Source organism: Antrostomus carolinensis, unplaced genomic scaffold (genome assembly GCF_000700745.2).
Source record: "Antrostomus carolinensis isolate BGI_N321 unplaced genomic scaffold, ASM70074v2 scaffold19681, whole genome shotgun sequence".
Lineage (NCBI taxonomy): Eukaryota > Metazoa > Chordata > Aves > Caprimulgiformes > Caprimulgidae > Antrostomus > Antrostomus carolinensis.
Genome location: NW_010295048.1, coordinates 1 through 14772, shown reverse-complemented (window position 1 = coordinate 14772; position 14772 = coordinate 1). Strand labels below are relative to the sequence as shown.

General features: G+C 37.3%; 1 protein-coding gene across 1 annotated transcript in view; it reads right to left on the bottom strand.

The window, feature by feature from the left end:
* Window positions 1-14499, bottom strand: part of LOC104532610 (synaptojanin-1) — a gene marked incomplete at its 5' end in the record, with an annotated part of 29279 nt that extends 14780 nt beyond the window's left edge. Inside the window, 11 exons of the mRNA XM_029087444.1 lie at window positions 2754-2792; window positions 3409-3537; window positions 4970-5176; window positions 6123-6285; window positions 7685-7763; window positions 8528-8743; window positions 8860-8977; window positions 9328-9484; window positions 12245-12403; window positions 13717-13909; window positions 14292-14499. Coding sequence (XP_028943277.1) covers window positions 2754-2792; window positions 3409-3537; window positions 4970-5176; window positions 6123-6285; window positions 7685-7763; window positions 8528-8743; window positions 8860-8977; window positions 9328-9484; window positions 12245-12403; window positions 13717-13909; window positions 14292-14499 — 1668 coding nt within the window. The remainder of the gene's footprint in view (window positions 1-2753; window positions 2793-3408; window positions 3538-4969; window positions 5177-6122; window positions 6286-7684; window positions 7764-8527; window positions 8744-8859; window positions 8978-9327; window positions 9485-12244; window positions 12404-13716; window positions 13910-14291) is intronic.
* Window positions 14500-14772: the final 273 nt, after the last annotated feature.

The window sequence follows — 14772 nt, the reverse complement described above, 5'->3', positions numbered from 1 at the left end:
GTTTCAGTGTCAGGACTGGCTCTGCTCCGGGATCACTGGCTGGCACAGGCTGGGCACTGGTCAGTGGGTGGTGAGTAACTGCACTGTGCGTCACCCATTTGTATATTCTGTTATTAGTGTTGTTATCATTATCATTTTAATTAGTAAATAGTATGTATCTCAAACAGTGAGTTTCCTTGCCCTTTTCTTTCCAATTCTCCCCCCTACTCCCTATGGGGGGGCGGAGGGTGAGAGAGCAGGCTGGGTTTGGCTGCAAGCTGCAAGCAAAAAGGGTAAATCCACCCAAACCACCAGTCTGACTAATATTATTAAAGGAAAAAACCCAAACCTCTTTTAACTTCAAACAATTGAAAATTAGCAGCCTTAATAATTTTTAATGCTCTGTAAGAATTTATTCTGTAATGTATTAAAAAGTAAGCAGAGTGCCACATTTTAATTTTTAACTATGAACAACTGAGAGCTTATAAAATCCTCAGTAGAAATCTTTCATAGTAGCAGGCACAAAATCTACACTTTGCAAGCCTCTGCAATGAGTACATAGCCTTGTTTCCTAGAATTCTGAGTTACTTCTGATCTAAAATATGACCAAACTAAAAAAAAAAAAAATTAGATGCCCAAATCCTGCTCTCATCTTCAAAGCATATGGAGCCATTAGAAGGCACTGAAAGGAGTGAAGCACTCAGAAAAAATTGGTAAAACACATGAGAAGAAAAAAAAAAGTAAGTTTTAAAATGCACAACATTTTAACAACATGACCAATGACACTTTGCATGTGCTACAGAAGTCTAAAAATAGAGTTCAATACACTTATACAGTACACAGGGATATTTTCACAGTGCTTTAGGAGCCTTGATTCCAGGTAAGATAAAGAGATGCCATTTCCCCAATTAACGCACTAGAACATTTATACTGCTTCCAGTCCTGCGTTAGCTTGCTCCGAGCTGAGCTGAAGTACCACTGAAAAGCAAAGCATTATGCCTTATAAATGTACACCAGGATTGGAAAATGAAGAGGACAGAAAAAGTGGGATGAGCTTTAGGTCAGAATAATATACGAAAAAATATGCTACAATCTCTTTTAAAAGACTGCATAAAAAGCAAGTTTTATGCAAGTTAAGATTCTTTATGGAAAGCTATGTTATGAAAGAGGGCAAAAAAAAATGCTAGTCTTTGCACAATTGAGACAAACTAGGCAAACAGGATTGTGTCAGGGCACATAAAACGACATAGGACTAAAGTAGTACAATTAATTAAATTTCACATATGGTGCATGTTATGTATAAAGTGGCTATTTTCTAAAACTTAGGCATTTTAACTTATTCAAAATATTATGCCAAAGGCATAATAACCTCCACCCCTCAGCTGTACCTAAGAGCCATGCACATCTCCACCTGACATCAGAATAAGTTAGATGATATTTGCACCCTATGTAAAATAGTTTACATATTTTCTGAGATTGCTCCAAACTTTTATATTATTTTCTAAAAAAACCTCCTCTCTTTCCTACCAACTGAGTGTCAGTGTCTGAAAAGCCATTAAGAAAGTATTTCAGAGCCACTAACTATTCTCACTCTATCCCATGTATTAACGAGCTGATTTAAGTCCAAGCAGGACAGCTCAACTATGAAGCCTGCAAAGGACAAAGATTAGTTTCAAGAAGAAGCAATTCTGAGAATGTGTGAGTTGTTATTACATGCAAAACCAGATCAGGCTGGAAAAAACTAAAACTAGCCTGAAGGGCTGGTAAGGGCCTCGGCATTACCAAAAGGGAAGGGATTAGAGGAGAATTATTTCAGGATTTTGTTACTTTGTAAAGACCTGTAGCTCTCGAGTGCCTTCAAAGTAACTGAATGAAATCCTTTGCTAGGTTTGTGTTTCTGAAGTAGAGGCTAGTTCCAGGAACAAGGGAGGATGCTTCATGTCTCTAGGAAGGGCTTAGGGCCATATTTCAGGCTTTGAAACAGAAAATAAATAACCCATATGTCAGTGTTCAGCTTAGAGACAAATATAGCTCAGAGGTTTAGAGCTCTCTGTTAACTGGTGATCATCTGGGGGAAATTGGGCCAGACCAGCAGTAGTTTCAACTTGAACAATTAATTAATGGATAATCACTGCAAGTAGCTACAATCACAATCCATTTTCATGGAATCATAGAATCATGGAATGGTTTGGGTTGGAAGGGACCTTAAAGATCATCCAGTTCCAACTCCCCTGCCATCAGCAGGGACACCTTCCACTAGACCAGGTTGCTCAAAGCCTCATCCAGCCTGGCCTTGAACACTTCCAGGGAGGGGGCAGCCACAGCTTCTCTGGGCAACCTGTTCCAGTGTCTGACCACCCCTCACAGTGAAGAACTTCTTCCTAATATCTAATCTAAACCTGCCCTCTTTCAGTTTAAATGCTCCTTGTCGTGGACCGTGAGGGAAAAAAGCTAGCCTCTTCACAACTAAAGACAAGCTTCCACTTTCACAGAAAAGTTAGCTGGGCATATTTTGAGCAGGATAAAGTAATAAAAACCTGGAACAACTTCTAATCTTTTTGACTATAATGTACCAACTTCTAGAGAAACATTTTTTCTCTAAGAAGTCAAATGGAATTCAGAGGGGGATACAAACCCTGTCACAGAAATTACTCTGACATTCAAGAATTACCCATTTTTATACCTCTGGACATCATCATATTAAGTATTGTCACAACAGACCGCCATAGTAGTTTTGCTACGTAGCCATATTTGAAAACAATTAAAATCATTACCTCCAAATTCTTTTCTAGCAGGTGCAGGACTCCTACCGCCTTACAGTATTTAAGAAATGAATGCAGCAATAATGAAAAATATCAGTACAGTAAGAGGGAAGAAAAAGAATGAGAAAGTTAAAAATGACAAGGGTCAGTTTGTTATTAACTATGTTGCCCATATGCTTCTGAACATCCAGTTTCTCTTAGTGCTCAATTGTTTACATTTTCAGATGATCCAGATGAACTCTACATTAAAAACTTGGCTATGATAAAATGCATACATACCGATGCCAAAATTAAAGGAATATAAATCAACAAATTACCATTTGAAATTTATTTTAAAAATGAAGATGTTATGAAAATAAAAAATGTTGAGTAAACACTGCTGTAGGAAGCCCACATTTTTAAACTGTGAAAATAAGTTTATAAAAAACTTTTAAAACTTATTCACTAAGCAAAGACACTAATATTTAAATAGTATTGAAAAATGCTGTTACGTCCCATGCTGTTATTGCTATTAAATGTACCAGCTAAACATTTTAGTGAAAAAAGGTATGTTACACTGAGCCCCAAACTAACAATATAACAGGTAGTTTGGGTGTGGACTTCAAAGTTCACCTCACAGACTTGAAACAAAATACTCCTGACCACATGATATACCTCACTGCATTACCTGATGGTGGAGGAGGCCTCTGTGGTGGAGTGGGGCGTGCAGGAGGAGCAACGGGGCGAGGTGGTGGAGGACGTTTAGGCTCCAAGCTCTGAGAAGACTCTTTCTGCTGGGTACCAAGCTGAAATTCAGCTGAAGAACATGACAGAAAACAATGCAAAAATTTGTGACTTGTACATTCTAACCACAGTAAAGCTTTTCTAAGAGCAAGTTATTTTCACAGAGAGGACAGTCAGTCCTCAGCCCTGGAAATGATACAGAATTTTTGGGAGGGAAAACAAGAGGAATAAACCAATGGAGAAAAGAAGCACATTTCCTAAACCAAGATTCTTGTCTCACACATTTTAATCAGTATATGCTTTCCATGGAATCCTGAACACTCTTACAAACTGCAGAGTTCCAAATGTTGATTTTGACCCTTACCTGTGAATCAAGTGCTCTGGAAAAAAATGTTACAAGAGGAACTCTAAAGACATTCTAGCAGTCTTTGTAAAGTTACTCCAAATTACATTGAAATAAACTGTTCTAGAAGCCATTCCAAACACTAATTCTAAATGTTCACTTTGTCACTAAAATTAAGTTGTGTTTAATCAGAAGCTTCCTATTATACACCCAATTTACAAATCTACTGATTACAATTTACATATTACAGCTGATAGGAGCACTAATTGAAACGGGTTGTATTTGAAGAGTATGACTAAAGTGAGCTAGGATTACACTGACACATTGCAACAGAATTTTTGAACAGAGGTTTCATACCAATCAATTTAGAAAGCCTATTAACCACATCACTTTTTGAGATGTCTGTTTCATGATGCAAGTTGGGTAGTTTGCATCAGCGCAGACCAGTGGACAGTGTATTAAATGAGACTCAGGAAACAAAGCTCTTGCACTGCCCATTAGGAAAACCAAGACACAAAGAATCACAGAATCACAGAATGTCAGGGATTGGAAGGGACCTCAGAAGATCATCTAGTCCAATCCCCCTGCCAGAGCAGGAACCTGAATGAGATCACACAGGAAGGCGTCCAGGTGGGTTTTGAATGTCTCCAGAGAAGGAGGCTCCACAACCTCCCTGGGCAGCCTGTTCCACTGCTCTGTCACCCTCACTGTAAAGAAGTTTCTTCTCAAGTTTAAGCGGAACCTCCTGTGTTCCAGCTTACACCCATTGCCCCTTGTCCTACCATTGGGCATCACTGAGAAGAGCCTGGCTCCATCCTTCTGACATTCACCCTTAACATATTTATAAACATTAATGAGGTCAACCCTCAGTCTCCTCTTCTCCAAGCTAAAGAGACCCAGCTCCCTCAGCCTTTCCTCATAAGGGAGATGCTCCACTCCCTTCATCATCTTGGTGGCTCTGTGCTGGACTCTCTCAAGCAGAATGAGGTGGGTTGCCCAAGGCCACTTACGTGTAAAATGCTAGGTAACAACAAGAATAGACTTCTATATTAATCTAAAAACTCTATTAAAAATAATCTATAAGCTAGTATTCTACCACTGGACCATACAGCTGTGAGACTGCATAGTAGTAATAGAGGCAGTTGAGCAATGTAATACACACTGTGGGTGGAAACAGGTGGTCCGGGTGTTTTTGCTGGTGCTCGGCTCGGTCTCACTGGGAGCGTAGGTCCATCTGACAGCGTAGGGGATTGACAGGGACTGGAGCGCGGCGAAGAGCTTGGAGAGGTTCCAAGACCAGAGCTGGAAGTTGGCTGTAGATGCTGAGGAAGGATTTCTTCTACTTCAGCACTATAATCATCTATGTCTCCTAAATAACAAACCACAATCCAAAAAAGAAAAAGCATGTAAAATAAAGGTAACAATAGTTACTTATTTTAAGAAGTGGGAAAATTATGAACTGATTCTGGGCATGGGATTTTATGCAAAAAGCCCTTAAGTTCCAGTGAATTAGCTCAACAACCAAAATATTATTCTTGCATCATAAAATCACACATGAAGAAAGCATAAATTAAAAATACTCCAAATGCAAAATATATATTACATATATATTATAGGTAATTATAATAGGGCAGTAAGTGTAATGTTGCTTAATATAAGGAAAAATTAGCTTTACAAAGACAACCTTTGCAAAAATTATTTTCCAGTTTTGCAATAGATGGCAAGCTTCACTTATTCTTCAAAGATATCTGCTGTTTGTAATACCTTCTGTTTGAAAAGGTAGAATGATGTTTAAAAAAAAAGTTCAACATTGATGTGCCTTTGAAAAGTAAACTGTCAATTTATAATATTTTTATGCTGATATTCAAAATGCCAGAAATAGACAATTATCCCATCACACTCCAATAAGCCCATAGCAATTCTTTCTTCCACAACTTCTAGGCTTCTCTCTCTTCAAGTACATGAACGACACACAATGTTCTACAGAAGTTCCAGCTTCAATAATTTATATCCCGCTTATAGGGTGTCTCCATGAACAGTAAAAGTTGCCTGAATGAAGTGACCCTGAGAGGGCAGGTCACAGGATAAAGTGAGAAGAATAAAGAGAATGTCAGCAAATTAGTAAAACCTAGAGACACAGTGCAAACTGACACTGCTCAACAAGTTGTCAAGATACTGTGGAAAATAATGGGATTTCTAATTTATCTGTTTTAGATGGGCATAAACTTGTTAAAATATCGATATATGCATCAAACTAACCACATTATTTAAGTCTGCAAGAATTTCAAAATGAGGAATATTTTATTTCAACAAACCTTCCATATCATAGTCTGCAGTAACCTCAGCATCTTCACAAAGCAAAGTGGAGCTTGTTGATGAAGGCAGCCCAATATTAATCTTCTCTAGATTCATTTCATCTTCCAAACTTCTGATCCAATCTGGATTTTTCAAGCTTATGTTTATAATTCTTCCTAGTAGCTGAATTGCCAAAAGAAGCATGCACAAAACAGAAATTGTTAAGAGTAGGAACGTTAAAATTCAGCGTTCTAGATTAAAAAGCAAAAAACCAAAAATTACTGAAAGTATCACAAATAAGATGCTCAGAATTTCTGTGACTACATAACGAGAGTGATATGTCACAAAAATAATTGTGCTTTTAACTTCATTTTGGTAATTAAGTACATTTATGTGGTTTAAACTGTTAGCTACAACTTTTTAATATTTTTCTAAAGAAAAACTAACAACTTAGAATCATAGTGGTTGGAAAAGACCTTTAAGATCCTTGAGTCCAACCATTAACCTACCACTACCAATCCTACCTATAAACCACGTCCCTAAGCACCTCATCTACCTGTCTTTTAAATACCAGCAGGGATGATGACTCCACCACTTTCCTGGGCAGCCTGTTCCAATGTTTGACCACCCTTTCTATGAATAAATTTTTCCTAATATCCAACCTAAACCTCCCCTGGTGCAACTTGTAGCCAGTTCCTCTCATTCTGTCACCCATTACCCTGGAAAAGAGACCAACACCCACTTCTCTACAACCTCACTTCAGGCAGTTGTAGAGAGCGATAAGGTCTCCCCTCAGCCTCCTCTTCAAACTTCTCTCAACTTGTCTCATAAGATTTTCTTTTTCAGCTAATAGGAAAAATTCTAGTTTCTTTATTCCGACAGAAACGCTACTCTTTGTAAAGAAAAACAGACTTGCTTATAAACTACATTAATAAAGTAATTTTTAGAGACTGATAAAACAGCAGGCCTTTATTCTGCAAACTGGCACATGACACTGAGCTGCTATCTTGCATGGACTGTAGTGAACTCTAAGGATCCAGCTGTAAACATCACGTTACAGAATCTAAGTTTTAACAGGAAGAGAGATGAGTAAAAATTTGAACATGAAAATTAAAATTTTTACAAAGATTAAATACTGACCCTACAGAAGTCAATGAGAGCTGAAATTTTGACATTTTTAAAGTGACTGCAGTACAGAAGTGCTGAATTTTAAATAATTGACAGCCATAAACATGATAAACTGGTTCATACTACAAACTCAAGGTAAATACTTTGCTTTTAAATCATTAAACAAACAAAAAAATTAAAAATCCCTTGTTTGATGAAAATGTCCCTCAATATAGGATTTTCATTTCTCTATCAATCCTCCTCCTAAAAATAAATTAAGTTTGTTACTTCTCTCAGCTGGTTTTTGAAACTCAGCATAATGCTATGTGGCTATCAAAAGTAAACAAAAAAAGATTAGATGCAACAGTCTAATGAAAAATTTTCAGAAATTAAAAACAGACAAACCCACCCAAATATTCTTTAAAAAGCTGGATTTTCTCTTGCTATACAAAAAGTTAAGTAATTTTTACATTACCTCAGTACCATTCAAATTCATAACATTCAAAGCAGAGCTTCCTTCCAAAAATGTTACCCACATCTTGTCTTCCACAAACCTGTAAAGTCCATTGGAAACAATAATTAAAATACTTCATCCTACCTACTAACTTTTGAAGCCTGTTATCTTAAAAGTCTTCAATGTTTCACTTCTTTTAATAAGCTTTAACTGAATGTATCCTTCCAATTAAAAAAAAATAAAAAGCAAAGGAGAACCAGGTAAATAGCATACAGAGAAACTACTGTCTTAAAAATTATGTGACTACAGTTATACATTCAAAAGTAATTGTGTGGCTACAGGTTAGATATTTGTATTAGATATCCCATGTTACATCACACTATGGACTTGACACTACGCTCCTAGTCTTCTGGGTGGAAAAAAAAACCCCAAACAACCAAAAACAACAGAACAAAAAAACCCCCAAACCCAAACAAAATACCACAGCACTTATAGTTCAATTAACAGCCTGGTGAAATTGCAACATTTACAGGGATCCTCTTATATTCAGTTAATTTAAAACTACTAACCTAAGTTTAGAATACAAAATTTTTATAAAATCACATAAATAACAAATTTTAACTCTGACTGATTTATGACAAAGATGATACTCTACGTCAAAAATAAAAGTATCTGGAAAAATCAAGTCTGAAAACTGAACCACGTACAGGTATCCAATTTTCAACTGTAAAGTCATTAAAGTTGAAATCTAAATGTTAAAAATTAAGCAGATCATAACTGAAATACAAAGGAAGTAACTTTATTCAGGAAATAAGTGAGAACAATGAAGAGGAATAGAGATTAAAAGTAAAAAGTCTTTTTAACCTTATAAGTATAACTTCACCATAGCTTGCAAATTTTTGAAGAAGATCATCAATCAAGTTATCATCAAAATAGTTTTCTTCTGCTGAAGAACTTCTGATGGAGACCATTACAGTCCCATCAGGTGGTCCTTGCATTGCAATCACTTCCTTGTAAACTTTTTGTCTCTCTTCTGCTTCAATTTCAAATATGTCAATGTCGATCAATGCAACCACAGGCCTTGGGAAAAAATATACGAGAAAAACTTGTAAGCAAAGTATCTGAGCAACAAAATACGTAACATGAATAATAAATCTTCAATGATTAGGAACTAATGTATAAAATAAAACTGAAACCTATGATCAGATGTTTTCAGCTCTGCTCTTCCATAGTGCAACAAAGTTCCAGGATTCCACGTATAAGGAACATTACTGTCATCATGAAAACTAGCATTCAGAAGATCCAGGTCTTCAGCTACGTTCAGTATTAATGAAAACAAAAGGGAAAAAACACAGTGATTACAATAATATGCTTTTAAAAAATAAGCAATTTGTAAAAAAATAAAGAAATTAAACAAAAGCCAAGTCTTTTACAGAAAAAAAAAAACAGAACTTCCTTTTGAACTACTGAAACACCACTAACTCATATCTAATCCTTGATCCCCCTTGTTCACCATCACTGTATTTACTACAGATGCTATTGTAAGCTGTCTCATACAAAGTCAGGGATAGAAGCTCAGAATCACTAGCCCTGTGAATGTCACTAAATGGATTCTACAAGCCAGTTAAAAGAATATTATAAACACTTTAAGGAAGCACTCAAACCTGATCGGTCAAAAGGCCATTTTCTTCTTCTCCAAAGAATACGATCTGTCCATGCCGGTGTGCGACATTTTTCACTGGTGTCATAGTCATCAGAAAACAGATCATATTTGTATGTAGGAGCAAAATTTATTTTCCCTTCCAAAAATCCCCTAAAAATCTGTAAGAAACAAAGTAGTTATGTCATGCCAGAAGACAGAAACAGATGGGAAACAGCTTGAAACTAATCAGAATTCTCTTTTCTGAAGTGAAAACCTACATACACATCTCAAAAAAAAAAAAAGTCTTTTGATAATATTAATCTTTCTCCAAATGTTATCTGCTGAAAACATTCTACATTTGCCATTAAATAAATAGTGACCCAGACAGATCACCATTAAACAGAAGTATGTCAACTTTTTTATCTTTAAACCTAGGCTCATGAGCAACTTATCATTCCTCCAATGTCATTCAGAATTTGAGGTCATCTAGAACACAGATGTTGTTCACAGCACTTTAATTAGTTGGTTAGTTGCTCACATGTCAGCAAAAGTTGGGAATTAAGGTTTATACTTTATGTACCTATCTGAACATGCAAAGCATTCCCCCAAATAACACAAGATGCCCCACCAATAAATAGGAGTTAAGGAAAAAAAACCACAAACAAATAAACAAACAAAAAAAGTCCTTAATGCATTCAATATGAACTGGAAGATTAGAGAGGTCTAGAAATAGGAAAAGAGAATAAAAAGAGATACTATGTGAAGTTATCTGCCAAGAGTACGTATGGTATTTAGAGATACAGAGTCAACTGAAAGGAATAAAAAGAAAACGTTAGGTACTTTGCAACACAAACAGATACAGCCAGCTGACACAAGACCCTAGAAGGCCAGGAGATTTGCACACTCCTTAAGTGTTTAAACTAGACTTAAGCTAAAACCCTTTAGTGAACCTAACCAGCTCCAGTCTTAAGTTTAGTCTTGTATGGGCAGTTTGACTTCACATTAGAGAGCTGTAAAATATCAATCTAACTTAGATTATAAAATCTGCATCAAATGACAGGTTAGTCTGCTTTCCTTGTTGGAAATATAAACTGAAATCCAGTCAATTTAAAAATCAATGTCAGAAGATCAATGTCAGAATGTCAGGAGATCCGCAACTTCTGAGACAACTTATTAATTTCTTTGCCTTTGGTAATTATTTCTTCACCTATTTTTTACAAAGAAAGTTGCTATGTAAACACCTTTCTAGAACAGCTGATACACCGGTTAACAGCCACACACAGTAACCATGGAGCTACCCTCACTGAGCTGATACCCCCTGCTGCCCTGCCAACCACTGCCAAATAATGGGATATTACCCCATCGGTGCAATACTACCCCCGTCTTCTCCCCAGACAGGAGATTATTTTGAGTCTTTTTCATATTCTGGTAGTTTCCATAGATCTTTCCAGCTTTATAACCGCTGTAAGTGTCCCCAAAACCTCTACATCTCTCTTGTTTTAGTCTAATTAACAGATAATCATGCTGCCTGCCCATTTGAACATAAGTCTCTTATTCCCTAGGAACTGGGCTATTAAAAAACCAAACCAAAACAAACAAAAAACCCCCCACCAAAAATTCAAACAAGTGTTTTTCCTCCTGTTTTGGTCCACAAGAGACCAGCACAAATGGAAGAGAAATCTAATTGAGAAAAAACACTGCTTATGATCAAGTGCTCACAAGCAGACAAAACTAACAACAGAGGACTGTGTCTCTTTTCATCACTACAGCATTCCCACATAAAGCCAGGAAGAAAGAATACGCACTTTCACACAAAATCTGATTAATTACAAATATTCCTTTAATTGCTATGTGTTGCCTTCCAAGAAACCCTAAAAATCTAAAATCTGAAGCTTTCTTCAGACTTTGTTATTCCATGCTCTGCCCCTCTACTCCGCTCTCGTAAGGCCCCACCTGGAATACTGCGTCCAGTTCTGGGGCCCCCATCACAAGAGAGAACTGGAGCAGCTAGAACAAGTCCAGAGGAGGCCACCAGGATGACCCGAGGGCTGGAGCACCTATCCTACAAGGACAGGCTGAGAGAGTTGGGGCTGTTCAGCCTGGAAAAGAGAAGGCTCCAGGGAGATCTTATAGCGGCCTTCCAGCACCTGAAGGGGCTACAAGAAAGCTGGGGAAGGACTTTTCATAAGGGCAGTTAATGACAGAACAAGGGGAAATGGGTTTAAACTGAAAGAGGGGAGGTTTAGATTAGATATTAGGAAGAAGTTCTTCCCAGTGAGGGTGGTCAGACACTGGAACAGGTTGCCCAAGGGAGCTGTAGATACCCCCTCCCTGGAAGTGTTCAAGGCCAGGCTGGATGAGGCTTTGAGCAACCTGGTCTAGCAGAAGGTGTCCCTGCTGATGGCAGGGGGGTTGGAACTAGATGATCTTTAAGGTCCTTTCCAATCCAAACCATTCTATGATTCTGTGCTCTTTTTCTTTGGAAGTAAAAAGGCTACTGTTTGGACTATTCCTTTTTCCAGCAGAATGACAGTAACAGCATTAGACCTATTACTGCAGCCATTTAAAGTAAACAGTAACATTAGCAAAAGAATTTCTATAAATATTTTTTAAAATAGTTGCACCTGATAAGAAGAAAAATATTATAATTAGTAAACTCCAACACAAAGTTCTAAAAAGACGATAGAGCTTCCTTTTTTTTGAGGAGAGAGAGAAAAACCTGACTCCTACACCTAGTCACTGTATTTGTATCACTGCCTTTTCAGGACAGTTACTATGAATAAGTTATTAAATGTTGCTATGCCCCACCCTTCCATACCACTACCTGAACAAAAGAGTGATAAGTAAAACATGATGAGGATATAGATTCACAGAAGCCCCACAGAAAATTGCTAAAGCCAAAAAGAAAAATAAACTATTCTTAAGCACTTTTAAGATACCTGTCCAGAATTTTTCTGATTGATAAGTTGGTCTCCTGCTATAAGGGAATCCCAGTTCTGTTGTCGTATTAGGTCCTTAACCTCCTCATTTGGAATATCTATTCGATAATTAAAGTCACCACACCAAAAGATATAGTCATGGGAAAAAAGCATTCTTCCCTGTAAAACAGAAGCACACAATGAAATCAAAAGCAATCAAGTAACAAACTTACTGCTTCCAGGTGAAGAAGTTCAGTTTGTAACTGTAGAATATGCATCATTTCTAGCTGATGAGGACAACTGAAATACATGTTAGTATTCAGTCTTCATGTGGTTAGAAAAACAGAGCCAACTGCATGGCATTCACACATACAGAATATGAAAGAAGAAGTAACATTTTCTTATGTACTTTGCATTTCTAAAGAAACATGAATCATCTGAATTGGATCCTAAAAGTCTTCATCTTCCTACTCCTGTTTTGGAAGTCTGCTCTAAGATGACAACTGCTGAATGTGTCACAAATTGGTTACAAAGGAGAACAAAACACTACCCTGGGATCTTGTGACACAATACCCTGAAAAACCGCAAATCAAGAGCTTTATGATTCAGATTTCATTGAAGACTTTTCAGTTACGTACAATTTTCATGGCTAGGAAGAGACAGAAGGGCTCTGTTAGTTTAAACAAAGCCTAGGGTTTAAAGTGAGAACTTTTACTTGCCTCTTTGTTTTGATTTTTACATTGCCCTTAAGTAAATCAAAGCAGATATGCTGGCAGATTTAAAACAGCAGCATTTAGGAAACTGTTTCTGGGGACCATAAGGATACAGCACGTTCAAGAAAAAGTGAAACATAACAATAGGGACAAATTTAGAAGTTAAAAAAACCCTGTAAAATAAGATGTCAAACTCCTGCACAGTGCCATAGAAACTAACAAACGACAGTTTGACTACAAAATTTAAGACAGCTTTAAGTCTCAAGGAAGCATTTTGTTGCACTGAAATTTATCAAGTATTTACTTGGTGTTTGATAATGCTTTACAAGAATATGGTGCAAAACTGTACAATCCAACTCAACAAAAATGAGTAAACAAGAAGTTAAAATGAGTCAGCAGAAATCATCCCTGTGTACTGAAAACAGTGCTGTTTCCCATGGATTTTTTTTTCCCATAGTTGATTAACTCCAGTGCCTACAAAAGTTCTACTGCATGTCAGGAATCTATAAGGTCTCTCTCCTGTGCTAAATCCTTGATGCCTAATGCAAGTGAATTCATGCCTCAACATCTCTATCAGTCATTGCACTGGAAAGGTCTATTCTTTCTGTAGACATCCATTTTAATAGAAATTGTAGGAAATTTGACCTCCAACACAAGGAAATTTGATTTCCACAAGAATCTAGGAAGGGGAAAAAAATAAATGGAGCTTTTGGATCACACTGATGGAACAAAAAGGGTTTAACTTCTCATTTGTTACGGAATTTGAACACTGTTGCTTACCATTGGAAAACTGAGCTTGCGAGCTATTTCTACGAAGTCTTCATTTCTCTCTTTAACTTGTGATTGCCCTGCAGCAAAATGACTGCAGACAAAGCAAAGACTGGATGTATGAAACAACATTCGAATAGCTACTGCACCTTTGTTACCAGTGGCTCCTCCCATGCCAGTCTTTACAGTATCAACAGCAACACCCCTAAAAAGAGTTAAACAACTATTAAACCTTCAAATACAATGGCACAGAAGTGAACAGCTTTAAGTATGTCTGAGTATGACATTATGTTGGTAAGAGAACATTTCTACATTGTTCTTTCAGCACTAAGGCCACCGAGCTATTTTGGAAAAAATGCCAACAGCTACTGAGCAGGTAACAATATAACACTTCAGCTTTTCAAGCTTTTTTGGCAACTGATGAGGCATTTAAGAACTGAGATAAAAGCATTTCAGCAACTAGTTCCCCAGAAGATGGAACAGCTCTTTTAGAGTCCCATATGCTTCTTAGTACACTTGTATGTCAGCTTGCAGTACAAAGCAAACTGAAGGTGACCCAACTTGGGCACAGCTGTGTGTTCACTGACCTGATAAAAGGAGCATGCTGGGGCCTGATGAACACAAAAAGGCAGACACCCACCAACTGCTCAGAAGCCAGCAGCACATACTTGTAATCTCTTGATATAGTCTTCTGCAGTTCAGCAGCCCAGAGCTTCTGATTGGTTGTGCTAGCAGTGAGATTAAAAATGCCAGTTTTAAAATAAGTCAAATTAAGCAGGTATCTAAGCTGTTGATCTAGTTTAATGAACTTCGTACAATAACCTTAACTAAATCTTGGGGTAGTAAGCCAAAGCCAAGTTGTGAATGATGCTCAAATATCTCCTAGCAGAGACACAGGTGACAGACTGTCATGACATCATCATTTCAAATTCAGTCATAAAATGCTGCATCACTTTTCTCAACACCACAGACAATGTTAGGAGCCAGGGCTATCTTTCCTACATTTCTGAGGCTAGACTAGAGGAGCAAAAGGTAGCGAGATGGACTGTTAACTGGCTGGTGGGAAGA